The following is a 16,783-nucleotide window of genomic DNA, read 5'->3' as shown; positions in this document are numbered from 1 at the left end:
TGTGGAAAATTACATTTTAAGCTGTAAAAGTTATGTATAGGATACCCCCTTGCATTTTTGCACTTTATGTATGATATATGTACATAACAGGCATGAAAACAATAGTCAGGCATGTGTTTATTATCTAATAGAGATTTATTAACTAATAAAAACTACTGAAGTAACTGGAATCGATAATTTTCTGGGGAGCTGTAATGTTTAACTCAATTTCATATGTCATAATTCAGGTTTTTGAAAGCCTGCAACTGTTATCCATTTGTTAAGTAATGAAATACTGCTGTACTTAAATAGTTTTTCATGCTTAGCATGACACATTTCGAGAATTTTTTTCTCGTTGTCAAGTCAGATGTGTACATAAGTATTTTGGGTGGTGTTTGAATATGTGTTATTCTGTGTCTCTTGCACTGTAGTTGTCTTTTTGAGGTTATCAAGTACTGAACCTCCTCAGTTATGTAGAAAACCACACACATGCAAACTATCACTCACATTGTTTTTTGTGTAACATCACAAAATATACATATGTAAATACTGCACTTGACCACGAGAATAAATTCTCGAAACATGTTTTGCTCAACATTGAAAAAAAAAAAAAAAAAAAAAAAAAAAAAAAAAAAAAAAAAAAAAAAAAAAAAAAATGTAACCGGCACTTTGAAATGGTTGTGGTTGGTCATGATACTTCATTTGAACAAACCTAGTTATCCCATCAGCCACCATGCCAAGTAGAGCTTGGCAGTGGCAGGAGGTACGGCACGAGTTGTTCCAACTTTTACATGTTTACTGGTTCATATCTGCTGAGTAGAATGCCCTGGTGTCAAGAGACTTAACTACTGGACAGCCAACATCATGCCAGTGTCATTTGATCTCCATGAACATTTTTTTGTAACGTGCAAATTGCAGGAAAATTATAAGTATGTTGACACAAAATCAGGTGCAAATCAACATCATGGGCATAGGAAATTTGACAGGAACAATAAAAAAATGTTGTAAATGGTGGGGAAACATTAATTACGGGAACATGAAAGTTGGGTTATACTGTATTTGACTTCTGAGATATTTTGTAGCTATTACTGGGTTTGGCAGTCTCAGCTTTGGAATTTTATTGATTTGCTACATTTTTCTTCTTCTTCTTCTTCTTCTTCTTCTTCTTCCCTTGCCTTTTTCCATTTTCTGCTATGAGACACCATCACTCCCCACCACCCAGAACAGAATCTGTGTACCCTGTCTTTGTGTTTCTAGAGTAAGTCTATGGTCAAGTGTGAGAACGTTTTCTAAACATTTGTGTATTGTGCATTAGAGGTGGAATGTGGGTGCCAGCCCAATATTTACTAGTTGAGTGTGGGGAAAGCAACTAAAATCTACATCCAGGCTGGCCATCTCACCAGCCCTTGTCATTAATCTGTGAGGCAGATTCAGTCCACAGCAGGCTCATCTCCCTGAATCCCAGAAGCAGCACTTCGTGCACTCAGCTATCCAGGCAGATCTGATCTGCTACTTTATGTTACTCTTACACTGAATTATCTTTTGAATACCATTAAATATATTTAATATATCTTTGGTCTCTTCAATGTTTCTCCCAGTAATTGTAAGGATGGTATTTTCAACATGGGTGTCATAATTATAGGTCATGTGGATGCAGATTTCTGTAGATATCAACAGTAATTGTTATCCTGGAGATAAAAGCATGTGCTGTAGCATATATCCACAATAATAATTGCCTTTAGTTAAAAACTAAAGGATAATATCAGTATTATCATATGCTTATCGACAAATTGTGTTACCTGCAGTCAGGAAATAAGAGTGTACGAATCGGCATTGCATGTCTGTTGTAATGTTAGCTGAAAACTTGAAGTCTGTGGGCCCAGGTAAAGTTTAAGTGTGTTTCTGCATTTACCTTCTGGCTATGACCAGTTTAGCTGCACCCAACGGACCTGCACCTAGTGATATGTGTTGCCATGACATTATCTTTCGTGCAGTCTGTGAAGCAGGTTCTGCCTTCACTTAACACTTTGTAATGACTGACTGACCATGCAATGTATGCGTCAGCGCAAACATTTGTGTGAATGCTTTAATGAAATGCTCACCATGGACAGAATTCCATGTAAGGTGAAACTAGATGATTTCACATTATTGCAAGAAGTCCAGTTAAAATCATCACTCCGGGAGAAATTTGCTTATGTGATTCATGACATAAGAAAAACAAATAAATAAGGAAAACAAAGAAATAAGGGCTCATTTTGCATGTAAAAACCTGTATTCATACATTGGACCCAAAACTGGGACTTCAGATTTGTTAAAATATGTGTGAGGCTGGGTAAAGTAGTATAATCACTTTTTAAATACTAAGAGAGACGTATACGTTTCTTGAAGTCCCACCAAATTTGAAGGTTGGTGCAACAAAAACTCTTGTGTTGTCAGCAAAGACATTTTATCTTTCAAAGTTGCATGTGGAAATGGATTTCTCGAGATATTCAATTCCTTATTGATTGTGCACTGATTGACAAGCAATTTTTATCTTATCCAACCACTATTTTGAGAAATTTAAATGACAGACCCGCTCACCTGTATGGAGCTGTTTCTAGAGGGGCGAGGAATGTTTTCAATTATTTAGGAGAGGCAGTAACAGTCAATTATGTTTATATCATTAATGAACTACGTGGGAGGTGACACATTATATTAATTGTGAAGAAGGAAAATGTGTTGTGCGCCAGAGATTTTGAGAGAGAGGTTTAAAAAACTTGAGGAAATATTGAAAATGAACTGATAAAAATATTATGGTCATTCGATTTATTCAGAACTGTGCTAAACATCATGTTTGTTGCCAACAGAGGTCAATACATTGTAGCAGCACTTCATCAATATAAGAAACACTCTTGTTCAGCACACAGCCTTAATACTGTGTTGGAGCACATGACTCCAGGAGATATCAGTGATGAGAATAGTGATGTATGACGATTAATGTACTTTTGTCCAGCTGTCACAACTTTTTTTAAAGGATCTTGCCTTCAGAACTGGCTACAGAAGTTGTTAAAAGGAGATGTGGACATATTGTGGTACAGCAAACTAGATATGAAAGACCTTACAAAGTTTCATAAACACTACCACTTCCGTACTGTGCAATTCAGAATCAACTATGATGGCGGCCGTGTGGTTATGCCCCTCGGTGTGATGCTTATGTCACTGGTGCTGCCTCCATCTGGTTCAGATTTGTAATGAATATTGTCACAGTTAGGCTAATCTCAGTTGTGCTCTCCTGACTATAATGCTCTTTTTGCCATGTGAGTCTTCCATGCATAATGCCAGGATCTTTTACAAAGGAATGATACCAGACTACACAGTCCTGCCCCAATAAAGTCCCACAACTGACATTAACTGTGATCTTAACTAACAGGTTATCATCGATCATTGCTTGACCGCAAAAAAGAAATGCAGCAGCAGGAGCAACTGCAGCAAGTGACTTACCGTGTCCAACAGCATCTGTGTTGTTGCACACAATAAGCTTTGCTAAGTGAACTACATTCATCTATACCTTTGATGTTGTCACACTCCAAATCAAACTTTTGTTCACTGTTATAAAATTCCATAACCTACATGCAAATAACTTCATACACACGGGTTGCATAGCAAACCGTGAAGCTTATTTATGAGATTTGGGCTAGTGATTCTGATGCACATCCATCCTGTGTGACCCAGAGCTCCAGTGGCATAACTCTGGTGTCCCTGTCACCCTTCCCTCTCTCTGTGCCTCTGTAATGTCAGCCACCATCTTTTCCATGAAATTGAATGTGCTAAAGTTTAACTTGTCCTTGTTGACTCCCCAGTACTCGAATTACAAAATTGTGGCTTTATATAATTTTTGTCACTGCTTCCTGCTTTATGCTAATTAGATTAGATTAGATTAGATTAGATTAATACTAGTTCCATGGATCATGAATACAATATTTCGTAATGATGTGGAACGAGTCGAATTTTCTAATACATGACATAATTAGGTTAATTTAACAACATACTTAAGTTAATATAACAACTTAATTTTTTTGTGTTTTTTGTTTTTCTTTTTTATTTTTATTTTTTTTTATTTTTTAAATATTTTTTTTTCTTAATTTATATCTAAAAATTCCTCTATGGAGTAGAAGGAGTTGTCATTCAGAAATTCTTTTAATTTCTTCTTAAATACTTGTTGGTTATCTGTCAGACTTTTGATACTATTTGGTAAGTGTCCAAAGACTTTAGTGCCAGTATAATTCACCCCTTTCTGTGCCAAAGTTAGATTTAATCTTGAATAGTGAAGATCATCCTTTCTCCTAGTATTGTAGTTATGCACACTGCTATTACTTTTGAATTGGGTTTGGTTGTTAATAACAAATTTCATAAGAGAGTATATATACTGAGAAGCTACTGTGAATATCCCTAGATCCTTAAATAAATGTCTGCAGGATGATCTTGGGTGGACTCCAGCTATTATTCTGATTACACGCTTTTGTGCAATAAATACTTTATTCCTCAGTGATGAATTCCCCCAAAATATGATGCAATATGAAAGCAATGAGTGAAAATAGGCGTAGTAAGCTAATTTACTAAGATGTTTATCACCAAAATTTGCAATGACCCTTATTGCATAAGTAGCTGAACTCAAACGTTTCAGCAGATCATCAATGTGTTTCTTCCAATTTAATCTCTCATCAATGGACACACCTAAAAATTTGGAATATTCTACCTTAGCTATATGCTTCTGATTAAGGTCTATATTTATTAATGGCGTCATACCATTCCCTGTACGGAACTGTATGTACTGTGTCTTATCAAAATTCAATGAGAGTCCGTTTACAAGGAACCACTTAGTAATTTTCTGAAAGACAGTATTGACAATTTCATCAGTTAATTCTTGTTTGTCAGGTGTGATTGCTATACTTGTATCATCAGCAAAGAGAACTAACTTTGCCTCTTCATGAATATAGAATGGCAAGTCGTTAATATATAATAAGAACAACAAAGGACCAAAGACTGACCCTTGTGGAACCCCATGCTTGATAGTTCCCCAGTTTGAGGAATGTGCTAATCTTTGCATGTTACGAGAACTACTTATTTCAACTTTCTGCACTCTTCCAGTTAGGTACGAATTAAACCATTTGTGCACTGTCCCACTCATGCCACAATACTTGAGCTTGTCTAGCAGAATTTCATGATTTACACAATCAAAAGCCTTTGAGAGATCACAAAAAATCCCAATGGGTGGTGTTCGGTTATTCAGATCATTCAAAATTTGACTGGTGAAAGCATATATGGCATTTTCTGTTGAAAAACCTTTCTGGAAACCAAACTGACATTTTGTTAGTACTTCATTTTTACAGATATGTGAAGCTACTCTTGAATACATTACTTTCTCAAAAATTTTGGATAAAGCTGTTAGAAGGGAGATTGGACGGTAATTGTTGACATCAGATCTATCCCCCTTTTTATGCAAAGGTATAACAATAGCATATTTCAGTCTATCAGGGAAAATGCCCTGTTCCAGAGAGCTATTACACAGGTGGCTGAGAATCTTACTTATCTGTTGAGAACAAGCTTTTAGTATTTTGCTGGAAATGCCATCAATTCCATGTGAGTTTTTGCTTTTAAGCAAGTTTATTATTTTCCTAATTTCAGAGGGAGAAGTGGGTGAGATTTCAATTGTATCAAATTGCATAGGTATGGCCTCTTCCATTAACAGCCTAGCATCTTCTAATGAACACCTGGATCCTACTATATCCACAACATTTAGAAAATGATTATTAAAAATATTTTCAACTTCTGACTTTTTGTTCGTAAAGTTTTCATTCAATTTGATGGTAATACTGTCTTCCTCTGCTCTTGGTTGACCTGTTGCTCTTTTAATAATATTCCAAATTGTTTTAATTTTATTATCAGAGTTGCTGATTTCAGACATGATACACATACTCCTGGATTTTTTAATAACTTTTCTTAATATAACACAGTAGTTTTTATAATTTTTGATAGTTTCTGGGTCACTACTCTTTCTTGCTGTCAGATACATTTCCCTTTTCCAGTTACAAGATATTTTTATACACTTAGTAAGCCATGGTTTGTTACAAGGTTTCTTACGAGTATATTTAACTATTTTCTTGGGGAAGCAGTTTTCAAATGCATTTACAAAAATGTCATGAAATAAATTATATTTTAAATTGGCATCAGGTTCACGGTACACCTCATCCCAGTCTAACTGCTGTAGGCTTTCCCTGAAATTTGCAATTGTTAAATCGTTGACTGAACGTACTACTTTGGAGGACTGTTTAGTATTGCTGAATGGAGCTATGTCATATATTGTAATTAGCTGTGCACCATGATCAGAAAGACCATTCTCAACAGGCTGAGCATTTATCTGGTTAAACTTATCTTGGTCTATAAAGAAGTTATCTATCAGTGCGCTGCTATCCTTTACCACCCGAGTAGGAAAATCAATAACGGGTGTCAAATTGAAAGAACCGAGTAATACTTCAAGGTCATTTTTCCTATTACCCTCTTTCAGAGAATCTACATTGAAGTCCCCACAAATAATAATTTGCTTCCCCCTGTCTGACAGATAGCACAACAAGGAGTCCAAATTTTTCAAAAATAGATGAAAATTTCCTGATGGGGACCTATATACAGTTACAATTATAAATGTGCCTTTATTTAATTTAAGCTCACAGGCACATGCTTCTGTATGTTTCTCTACACAAAACTTTTTTGTTTCTATACTTTTTGCACAACGATAACTTTTGACATATATGGCAACTCCTCCTTTCTCCATATTTTCTCTCATTACATGTGCAGAGAGCTTATATCCACTTACATTTACCTTATCCATATCAGTAACAATGTGATGCTCAGACAGGCATAGTATATCTATTTCATTCTCAGCTTCTAAATCTTCTAAACAAACCAGAAGCTCATCTACTTTATTCTTTAAACTCCCAATATTTTGATGAAATATACTTACATTATTTTTAATTATACTTTTATGAGAACCTTTCCTTATTCTAACATTTGCAGTACTCTCCTGTCTGAGTTTCTCATTGTGCTTAGGCCTAGTTCCTATACCAGTGGTCACATGGTGTTCAGAGAGGCAGATTATGTCAACTGGGTTGGGTGACTTTAATTCATCAATACAATTACTTAGGACTGAGATACAACTTGGTGGAGATAAAATTTCTGATGATTGGTGAAAATTTATAATTGATAGCTGTGATTGGTGATCAAATGTGCTAGAATTGTGCTGTTTAATTTCTTTCCTAAACTGAAGATTTGTTTCAATCCTGACCTCTCGTAGAACTTGACATCTTTCTGTCTTACCTATCCTAAAAAAGGTGCTGCTCCAACACCTGTAACCACTGGTATTTTACCATTCGTGGCAGTGCCTCCCCCCCTTAAATTTCCTGCTATTACCCCAGCCAGTTTCCCCTTCCCTTTCCTGTTGAGATGTAGGCTGTGCCTGGTATAGTCCCACCTACTGAGATAATCAACAGGAACCACACCAATATGAGCCCCCGCACCCGACCCAAGCAGCTGTTCCAACTCCAAATTAACTCTCCCAACAGAAGAGTTCAAATGAGGCCAGTCATGACGTCTCAGGACAGATACAAATTCAACATTGGTGTGTCTCGATGCCGACGCAATCTTTACCAGGTCACACTCTATAATGTACCCAGGCTCTCTGTTGATGCTGTTCCCTGGCCCTCCCACAATAACCACGGTGTCTTCCCTGGTAAATCCTTTACAGAGTGAACCTAAATCCTCTGTCACCTGATCCAGACTAGCACTTGGTTTGAAAAAATTTGTGACCTGGTATTCTGGTCCTAATTCCTCCTGCAGAAGTTGGCCTACACCTGTGGCATGAGAACTGCCTAACAACAAAGCTTTCTTCCTTTTCGTTGACTTTCCTACATTCTTTTTCAATTTCCTATTGAAAGTTTGTTGTGTCCTGTCTACACCTACCTCTGCTTGAGGCTCATCAGTTTCTAACTGAAGCAACAGGTCAAAATTATTTTTGACATTCACCACAAAACTGTCGGACTTAGTTCTAGGCCTGTTCCTTCTGCTACCTGTTGCCACTTCCCACCTCTCTTTGCCCTTCTCCCTCCTTAACCTGTCCAGATCTTCCCTAGCCTGATCTAGCTCAGCCTGAAGGGCAGCAATTTTCCCCTCCTGTTCCACTATCTTCCTATCTCTGCTGCAAATCCTACATAACCACTGATGAGCCTGATCTACTTTCCCAACACTCATGCCACTGCAGTCCCCCCAGTGAAAAAAACTACCACATCCATCACACCAAACCCCGGAACTAACAATTCTATGGCAAGTCAGGCACTTCTCACTCATGGCAAAAATAATACTTTAGCTAGAATAAATCAATTAAATTACCGAAAATCAAAAAAGACGTTACAAGAATTAAGCCTATTCACAAATGTATATAAGCAAGGTTTCTGATTTAAAATTCCGCTGTTTTTCTGAGATCTGTATTAAAACAATGAAGGTATATGCTATTTATTATATATTTCACTCGATGGAATGAAAAAAAGGACAATTAAACGAGATACTTTAACTTTGATTCTCCAAAAACGTTACGAGAATTAAGCCTATAAACAAATGTATATAGGCAAGTTTCTGATATAAAGTTACGCTGTTTTTCTGAAATCTGTATTACAACAATGAAGTTATACGCTATTTACGGTCGTTTACTTATTTGTTACCGAGAAACTAGTTAAATTACCGTGAAACAAGAAACAAACACGTTTACAAAATTTAAGCCTAAGCGCGACTTCGCGAAGTTACGATCTTTTCGTGTTTTCTGAAAAAATACGCAAAGAAAAGTCAAACCTTTAATGGCAAGACTAAACGATACACTAATGCACATATTTAATTTGTTGTCGGCCTTAAACTAAATTATATTCCTGTCTAAATCACTTAACTTTCTGGAAATGGTTTCTGGCGTCACTCACTCGGCGGCCATCTTGGCACCAATTGTTTCTGACAGAATTATGTTTTATTTGACAGAGGGCACTGGTAGGAAAGGTATCTGTCCATGGATACTTCATTTTAGTTTTGTCCATCTCTTCTGGAGCTGTGTTCCTCCGCCTCCTTGTTTTTGCAAGTCACTGCACCCTCACACTAGCACCTGCTTCTGCTCACTCTGTAAGCATTTGACACTGCTAATAATGCAATCTGTACGGGCTCACTTCAAACACAATATAAAATTGAATGCTGATTTGCCCCTCTTAATTAAACCCTCTATAAATTCTGTTTCATTGCTCATTCAACAATGACAGTTGCTTCTACAATAATTGATTACTCTTATTTATGGATGTTACAGATTAAAAGTAGCAAGAGTGTGGAATTTGTGCTCATCACATTCCCATGTTTCATGTTGACAAAGAGATGCTGGAAGGTGTAATAAGCTTTCTGATACCATTTAAAAATGTCTCCCTCCAGATATTTGTAGTATTTTTAGTATTCTCAAGAACAACATTTAGCTTCAAATTAACATTTGTGAAATTTTATGAAACTTAATAGTGATGGTATGTTAAGTGCCTACCTACACTTTTAACACATGACAGTAATATTAATCTAGAACTAGCTGTTCCAGCTTGTGGACAGTCTTGCTCTCTCTGATCAGTCAAATGGGCCATTACAGCAGAGCCACCCTTCTCTCCCCCATCATGACAAAAAGATGAGAAATGCAAAGTTAAATTACAGGAGTCAACACACTTTGTTACACACCTTCCCAGCCATTGCTTCTTAGGCCTTCACATCTCTTTCTGTTGCCACCATAATTCATCATTGGTGATATCAATTTTACCATGTCCTGGTGTGTATCTCCTATCCAATTATATGTTACTTCCCTGCTTAATCACTTGAGTCAACTTTGTTGTTCTATCTCTGTGCCTTCCTTAGATTTTAAGGTCTTGATGATTATCAGCCAACTATTCAGCTAGGAGATCAACTCAGTTGCCTCCAAGTCTTTGTGGCGTGTACATCACGCCTGGTGGGAAAGTGTGTTCATTGCTTGTATTAAAAGTCAAGATGCAGCAAACAATTGAATGACATTGTACTGTCTAATTTTGTGCTGAACTGAACAAGTGTGCTATAGAAGCATATTCAAATATTGCTTTCCCCCAAAACTTACCAAGGTTAGAGCAAAGTCTACAAAGAAGCCATGGATTACTCGAGGAATAAGGATATCTTGTAAAACAAAAAGAAAACTGTATCTGTCAATCCAAAACATTTCTAATGTTTATGCTATAGCACATTATAAGAAATACTGCAAAATATTAAAGACTGTAATATGGATGTCAAAGCAAATATATTACAAGGAAAAGATAGTCATATCAGACAACAAAATAAAGACAATATGGGATATAGTGAAGGAGGAGACTGGTAGAACCAGACATGAAGAGGAAGAAATAGCATTAAGAGTAAATGGTACATTGGTGACAGATGTGTATAGTGTTGCAGAACTTTTTAACAAACATTTTATAACTGTTACTGAAAAGATGGGGTTGTCAGGTTCGGTAGATGCTGCTATGGAATACCTCAGACCAGACATTTCAAGTAACTTCCATAATATGAATTTGACCCTCACTACCCCAACAGAAATAATGTCCATCATAAAATCTTTAAAATCAAAAACATCTAGTGGGTATGATGAAATATCAACAAAGTTAATTAAAGAATGTGATTCTGAGCTAAGTAACATATTAAGCTATCTGTGTAACCAGTCGTTTATCAATGGAATATTTCCTGAATGGCTGAAATATGCTGAAGTTAAGCCACTATTTAAGAAGGGAGATAAAGAAATAGCATCAAATTTCCGTCCAATTTCACTGTTGCCAGCATTCTCTAAAATTTTCGAAAAAGTAATGTGCAGTCAGCTTTATAACCATCTTATCTCAAATAACATACTGTCAAAGTCATAGTTTGGATTTCTAAAAGGTTCTGATATTGAGAAGGCTATCTACACTTATAGTGAAAATGTGCTTAATTCATTAGACAAAAAATTGCAGGCAACTGGTATATTTTGTGATCTATCAAAGGCATTTGACTGTGTAAATCACAATATCCTTTCAAGTAAATTAGAATATTATAGTGTAACAGGAAATGCTGCAAAATGGTTCAAATCTTATATATCTGGCAGGAAACAAAGGGTGTTATTAGGAAAGAGACATGTATCAAGCTATCAGGCATCATCTAACTGGGAACTAATTACATGTGGGGTCCCACAAGGATCCATTTTGGGGCCCTTACTTTTACTTGTGTATATCAATGACCTTTCATCAGTAACATTACCAGATGCCAAGTTTGTTTTGTTTGCCGATGATACAAACATTGCAATAAATAGCAAATCAAGTGTAGTCTTAGAAAGATCGGCCAATAAAATATTTGTGGACATTAATCACTGGTTCCTAGCCAATTCTTTGTCACTAAACTTTGAAAAAACACACTACATGCAGTTCAGAACTTGTAAGGGGTGTCCCACGAGTATATGTCTAACATACGATGACAAGAAGATAGAAGAAGTGGACAGTGTTAAATTCTTGGGATTACAGCTTGATAATAAATTCAACTGGGAGGAGCACACCACAGAACTGCTGAAACGTCTTAACAAATCTCTGTTTGCAATGCGAATTTTTGTCAGACATGGGGGATACAAAAATGAAAAAGCTGCCATACTATGCTTACTTTCATTCCATAATGTCATATGGGATTATTTTTTGGGATAATTCATCAAGACAAGCTAAAGTTTTCCGGGCACAAAAACATGCAGTAAGAGTTATATGTGGTGTGAACTCAAGAACATCGTGTCGAAGCCTGTTTAGGGAACTAGGGATACTAACTACTGCTTCCCAATATATTTATTCCTTAATGAAATTTGTCATTAAAAATATATCACTTTTTTCAAACCAACAGCTCAATTCATGGAATCAATACTAGAAATAAGAATAATCTTCACAAGGATTTAAAGTCACTTAGTCTTGTACAAAAAGGTGTGCATTGTTCAGGAACACACATTTTCAATAACTTGCCAGCAGCCATAAAAAGGTTAAAAACCAATGAAATTCAGTTTAAGAGAAGCCTAAAGGATTTATTGGTGGCCAACTCCTTCTACTCCATTGATGAATTTCTCAGTAAAACCAACTGATTTGTATATAAGTACAATATAACTTCTGCACAATTTCAGTGCAGTAATGTGTTCATTGAAAATTTGTGTGTGTGTGTGTGTGTGTGTGTGTGTGTGTGTGTGTGTGTGTGTAAGTAAGTACAATCAAACTTCTGCACCATTTCAGTGCAGTAATGTGTTCATTGTAAATAAGTATTATAGTAGTTGTATTACATGTTTATTACCTTATAAATAAATAAAAAAACTTTTTTATTTTAAATTCAGTGCATTAGTATTTGTAAAATGACTCTTTCATATAGTGTTCATTAAAAAATGACGATCATTCCACTTGGGACTTGTGGTATGGTACATTAGCTTATTTGTTTTAGTTGTAAATATTCGTCATGTATTGTTGTTTTTCTGACATGTTCCACATCCTGGAGGACCTCCTAACTACGGATCAATTGGAATGAAAGTAAATCTAATCTAATCTAATCTAATCTTCATATGCTGTAATCCTTCTAAATATAGATTCATGCTGAGAATACATATTTTTGAGTGGCATACAAAACTTAACACAGTCTGGGAAAATATTGAAGATGGACAGTGTACTGGAAATCTGACACCTCAGATTGATAAATATGGGGACAAAGTGCAAGGTATTTTTGGCTGTGATCACCGATTACATTTGATAGCAGAGTCGCTAAATTTAGTGAATTTCTGTGTGCACAGAGTTGTGATTATGGATTCGCAAATGTGGACAAGGTCCATGGCACTGATACTGAATGTTTTGTCAGAGGATTAGAAGGAAAATTGTGCGACGATTTATCAGCAATGGTTGAAACATTTGAAGACAGTACCAAATTTTTTGCACAGATTTATAACTGGTGATGAAACTTAGATTTCATGTTATAATCTGCAGATGAAAAGGCAAACCACTGAGTATAATACAAATACTCCTAGGTCCAAAAAAGACATATGTGGGCAAATCAGGAGTTGTTTCTAATGAAAACAGTGTGGACTACAAGGTATTTGTACCTGCTGGACGAAATGTGAATGGCAAATTGTGGGCAGGTATGCTTCAAAGTTTGAGTGTTATGGTCTGTTGTGACTCAAGGGAGTTCACCAATATGTGGATACTCCATTGTGATAACACATCCAGTCATAAGTTGTTAACTGTGAGAGATGCTCTTGCCAGACACTTATGGCAAGACTGCCTCAACCACTCTGCAGTCCAGATTCCCCCCCACCTCCCTCAATCTTTCATTTGTTCCCTCAGATCAAAAGGAGCCTGAAAGCATCATTTTGACTCAGAGAAGGTGAACCAAGTGGATTTGAGGGGGTGCCTAACTGAGCTTCTGTTTGGTGACCAATAGGAAGTGTGAATATTGGAAACAATGCTGGCAGCTGTGTGTTGATGCCAGAGTCATATTTTATGATAAAATCTCCAGCAGATTTGTATTAATGATCTAGGCCCAGTACTTACAGAAAAGATCTTATGTAGTTGTCACCAAACACAAGCTTAGTTGTTCTTTCATTGATTTTCAGTACTCTTTTATATAAGATAAACTTCTTACTTTATTTTGGATGTTCTATTTGTGTAAAGTGTGTTTTACGCTGATTGTTAAAGTTTATTAAATTATGCTTTCATGAAGTTTTTCTTCACAGAGTAAGGCATCAGGAGTTGTTGAATTGGCAGTGGAGCCAAATTTCATAGCCCTGGGTCCATACCACTGTGCAGCAGGCATGAACAATCATGCATGGTTTTACGAGTTGGGACAGCAGCCAGTACAGAGTTTATCAGAGCATCAGTATGTGGGAACTGTCAACAGTCTCCAGCTAGGACCTGAATATGCCTCAGCTCTTACTGAGGGGAAAGTGCAACTGCATCTGGTGAGTAACAGTTTTTAAGTGCAACTGCTGCTTGTGGCAGCTGAAAAGCGAACTCTAGGAATTTGCATGCTTTGCATGATTTCTGTTTTCCTGATGGAGCTATATTAGTTGCTGGTGAATATTTCATTCTCATTTTTTGTATTTGTAAAGTGACATTGGAATTGGTAAACTATGGAGTATGAGTGTGAGTTTTAATTCCTAGATAAGCACATTTTACAAAAGATTGCCATCTGTGCTGCTGACTGTGGATGGAAGGTGAAATTATACAGATTTTGTTTGAAAATTTCAGACACACGCACACACACATACACACACACACACACACACACACACACACACACACACACCTTACCTCTGCCACTGCATAGTAGCTAATTATAAAGGATATTTGTTTTATTGTTTTAACTCAGAACAACTAAATATCTCAAAAAATATGCATCATATGAAAAAATCCCAGATGAAAAGTTAATATTTTCAAAGGAGACATCTCTATGCTAAAACTGGCCACCCCATAACCCCCTCTGCCCCTCTGGGGGGATCAAAATTTTATTTTCAAATGGGAAGCCCCTCTCTTTATTGCATATTCTGATTCCACGCCAAAAAATACCTAGGATTTATCTGATAAATTTTGTTCAGTTTGTGGTAGATGGCCCTGTATTGACAAAATTTGGTTTTTCTCATTTTTGCTATTAAGAACCAACTCATTTGATTCTACTTTACATTTTTGATAAAAATGTAAACATTTGTTCTAGATTGTTAATATTATTGTTAAAAACTTAATCAGTTTGTAAATTTGATTTTTCAGTTTCCCATTTAGTCATGTTAAAGTCAGGCAAATAAGCTACATTTAACGTAACATAACTGATTAAAGTGTGTACTTCCATACAACCACTGTAACTTCTCTTACTATCATGTCTGCTATTTCATTTTTACCTACTTCTTTTTCTGTTTCTCTTGTATGACTCTGTACATATTGCTTCCATATTCCAACTTTCCTCTCCTCGATATCCATTCTGCTGTTTCTATGTTCTGAAGAAAAGATAGGCAGCATGTATGTTCGCTGTAGTTATGCATGCTTCTACAGCTTTGCATCTAGCCTCTAGCCATCCCTGCTTAGTCATTTTCCACTTTCTGTCATTTTCCTTTTTTAGGTGACTGTATTCCCTTTCGTCTCCTTCCTTTGCAGTATTTTTATATTTTCGGCATTTATCCTCTAGCCATTCCTGCTTAGCCATTTTGCACTTTCTGTTGTTTTCCTTTTTTAGGTGACTGTATTCCCTTTTGCCTCCTTCCTGTACAGCATTTTTATTTCTTCAACTTTTCTCAACTAAATCCAACATTCTTATTTTATCCAGGGCATTCGACTAGGTGTTTTCTTTATACCTATGTGATTCTCTGCTACCTTTCCCATTTGATTTCTCAGTGCTATGCATTCATCTTTTGTTTTGTTGTCTTCACCTCTTCAGTCCACAATTGCCTAATTCTCCCTCTTAAACTTCTAACAGCCTCTGAAGCTTTCAATTTATCCAGGTCTCATCACCTTAATTTCCTATTTTTTTAAAATTTCTTCAGTTCTAATGTACAGTTAATAAACAATAAATCATGGTCAGAGTCCACTTTTGCCCCTGCAAATGTTTTATAGTTTAAAATGTGTCGGGCTATATATAATCAGTCTGAAACCTTTCATTGTTCCCAGGTTTCTTGAACATATACAACCTACTTTTGTGATTTTTAAAAGGTCTGTCAGGCAGCTTCCTCTTTCATTCACCTGTCACAATTAAATTTTCATCTCTCTTAACTGTCTGACAAATTTCTTTTATTTCATCATACATTCTTTCATCTGCGGAACTTGTTGATGTACGAACTTCTACTACTGTGGTAGGTGTTGGCTTTGTATCTTGGTCAGAATAATGTGTTCACTGTGCTATTCATGTAGCGTCCCCACATTCCTGTTTTGTTATTCATCATTATCCCACTGCTATATTACCCCTATTTGATTTTCTGTTAATAACCCTCTATTTACATAAGCAGAAGCTCTCTTCTCTTCATCCTAGTGTCACATTTCACTAATTTCCATTATTTCTAATGTCAACCTGTTCATTTCCATTTTTAAATTCTTTAACTTACCTACCTGATTAAGTAATCTAACACATCACACACTGACCTGTAGAATGCCAGTTTTATTTTTGCTGATGTACCTCTAACTAAATGAAACAAAGTTATTTAATTATTATTCCTACCTTTCTCCCCCCCACCCCTTCACCCCCATCCAAATATTGCCAATAAACTATTGCCAGGAGTTCCTGCTAGTATAATCATATAAAATTTCATTCCCTACATTAGACAGGTAGGTTTTACTGACCCAGTAACTGAACAAGATACATTAAAAATCACGAGCCACAAAATCATCTTTCTCATGTAGAGTTGACAGTATCTTAGATTATTTATTAAAGAATATTTCTGTGGAAATTGTTTTACCCCTGTGTAATGTGATTAACAACTCAATAAGTGGAGAGTGTTTCCAGAAGTATTAAACACCTCAAAGGTAAGTCCAACCTTCAAGAAGGGGGATGTATATGGTGTAAACAGTTATTGCCCTGTTTTTATTACTCACAAGTATTCCTAAGGTAATTGAGAATCATATTCAGTCATATAACAGCACTTCTAACAAAAAAATAAGAAAAAGGGAGGTTGTTGACCAAACATCAGTTTGGATTTGAGACAAAATTTTCTGGAGTGGACTTATAGCACACATTGGTG

At 36.2% G+C, this 16,783-nt stretch overlaps 1 protein-coding gene across 2 annotated transcripts in view; it reads left to right on the top strand.

Moving 5' to 3' along the window:
* LOC124789640 (WD repeat-containing protein 19) overlaps window positions 1-16,783 on the top strand; it is a 316,330-nt gene that overhangs the window by 140,316 nt on the left and 159,231 nt on the right. For both annotated transcript variants that reach the window (XM_047257070.1, XM_047257071.1), the window contains exon 8: window positions 13,799-14,023. In XM_047257070.1, coding sequence (XP_047113026.1) covers window positions 13,799-14,023 — 225 coding nt within the window. The remainder of the gene's footprint in view (window positions 1-13,798; window positions 14,024-16,783) is intronic.

This window comes from Schistocerca piceifrons, chromosome 3 (genome assembly GCF_021461385.2).
Source record: "Schistocerca piceifrons isolate TAMUIC-IGC-003096 chromosome 3, iqSchPice1.1, whole genome shotgun sequence".
In the NCBI taxonomy this organism is placed as follows: domain Eukaryota; kingdom Metazoa; phylum Arthropoda; class Insecta; order Orthoptera; family Acrididae; genus Schistocerca; species Schistocerca piceifrons.
Note: the sequence above shows the minus strand (reverse complement) of the source record. Positions and strands in the feature narration are given on the sequence as shown.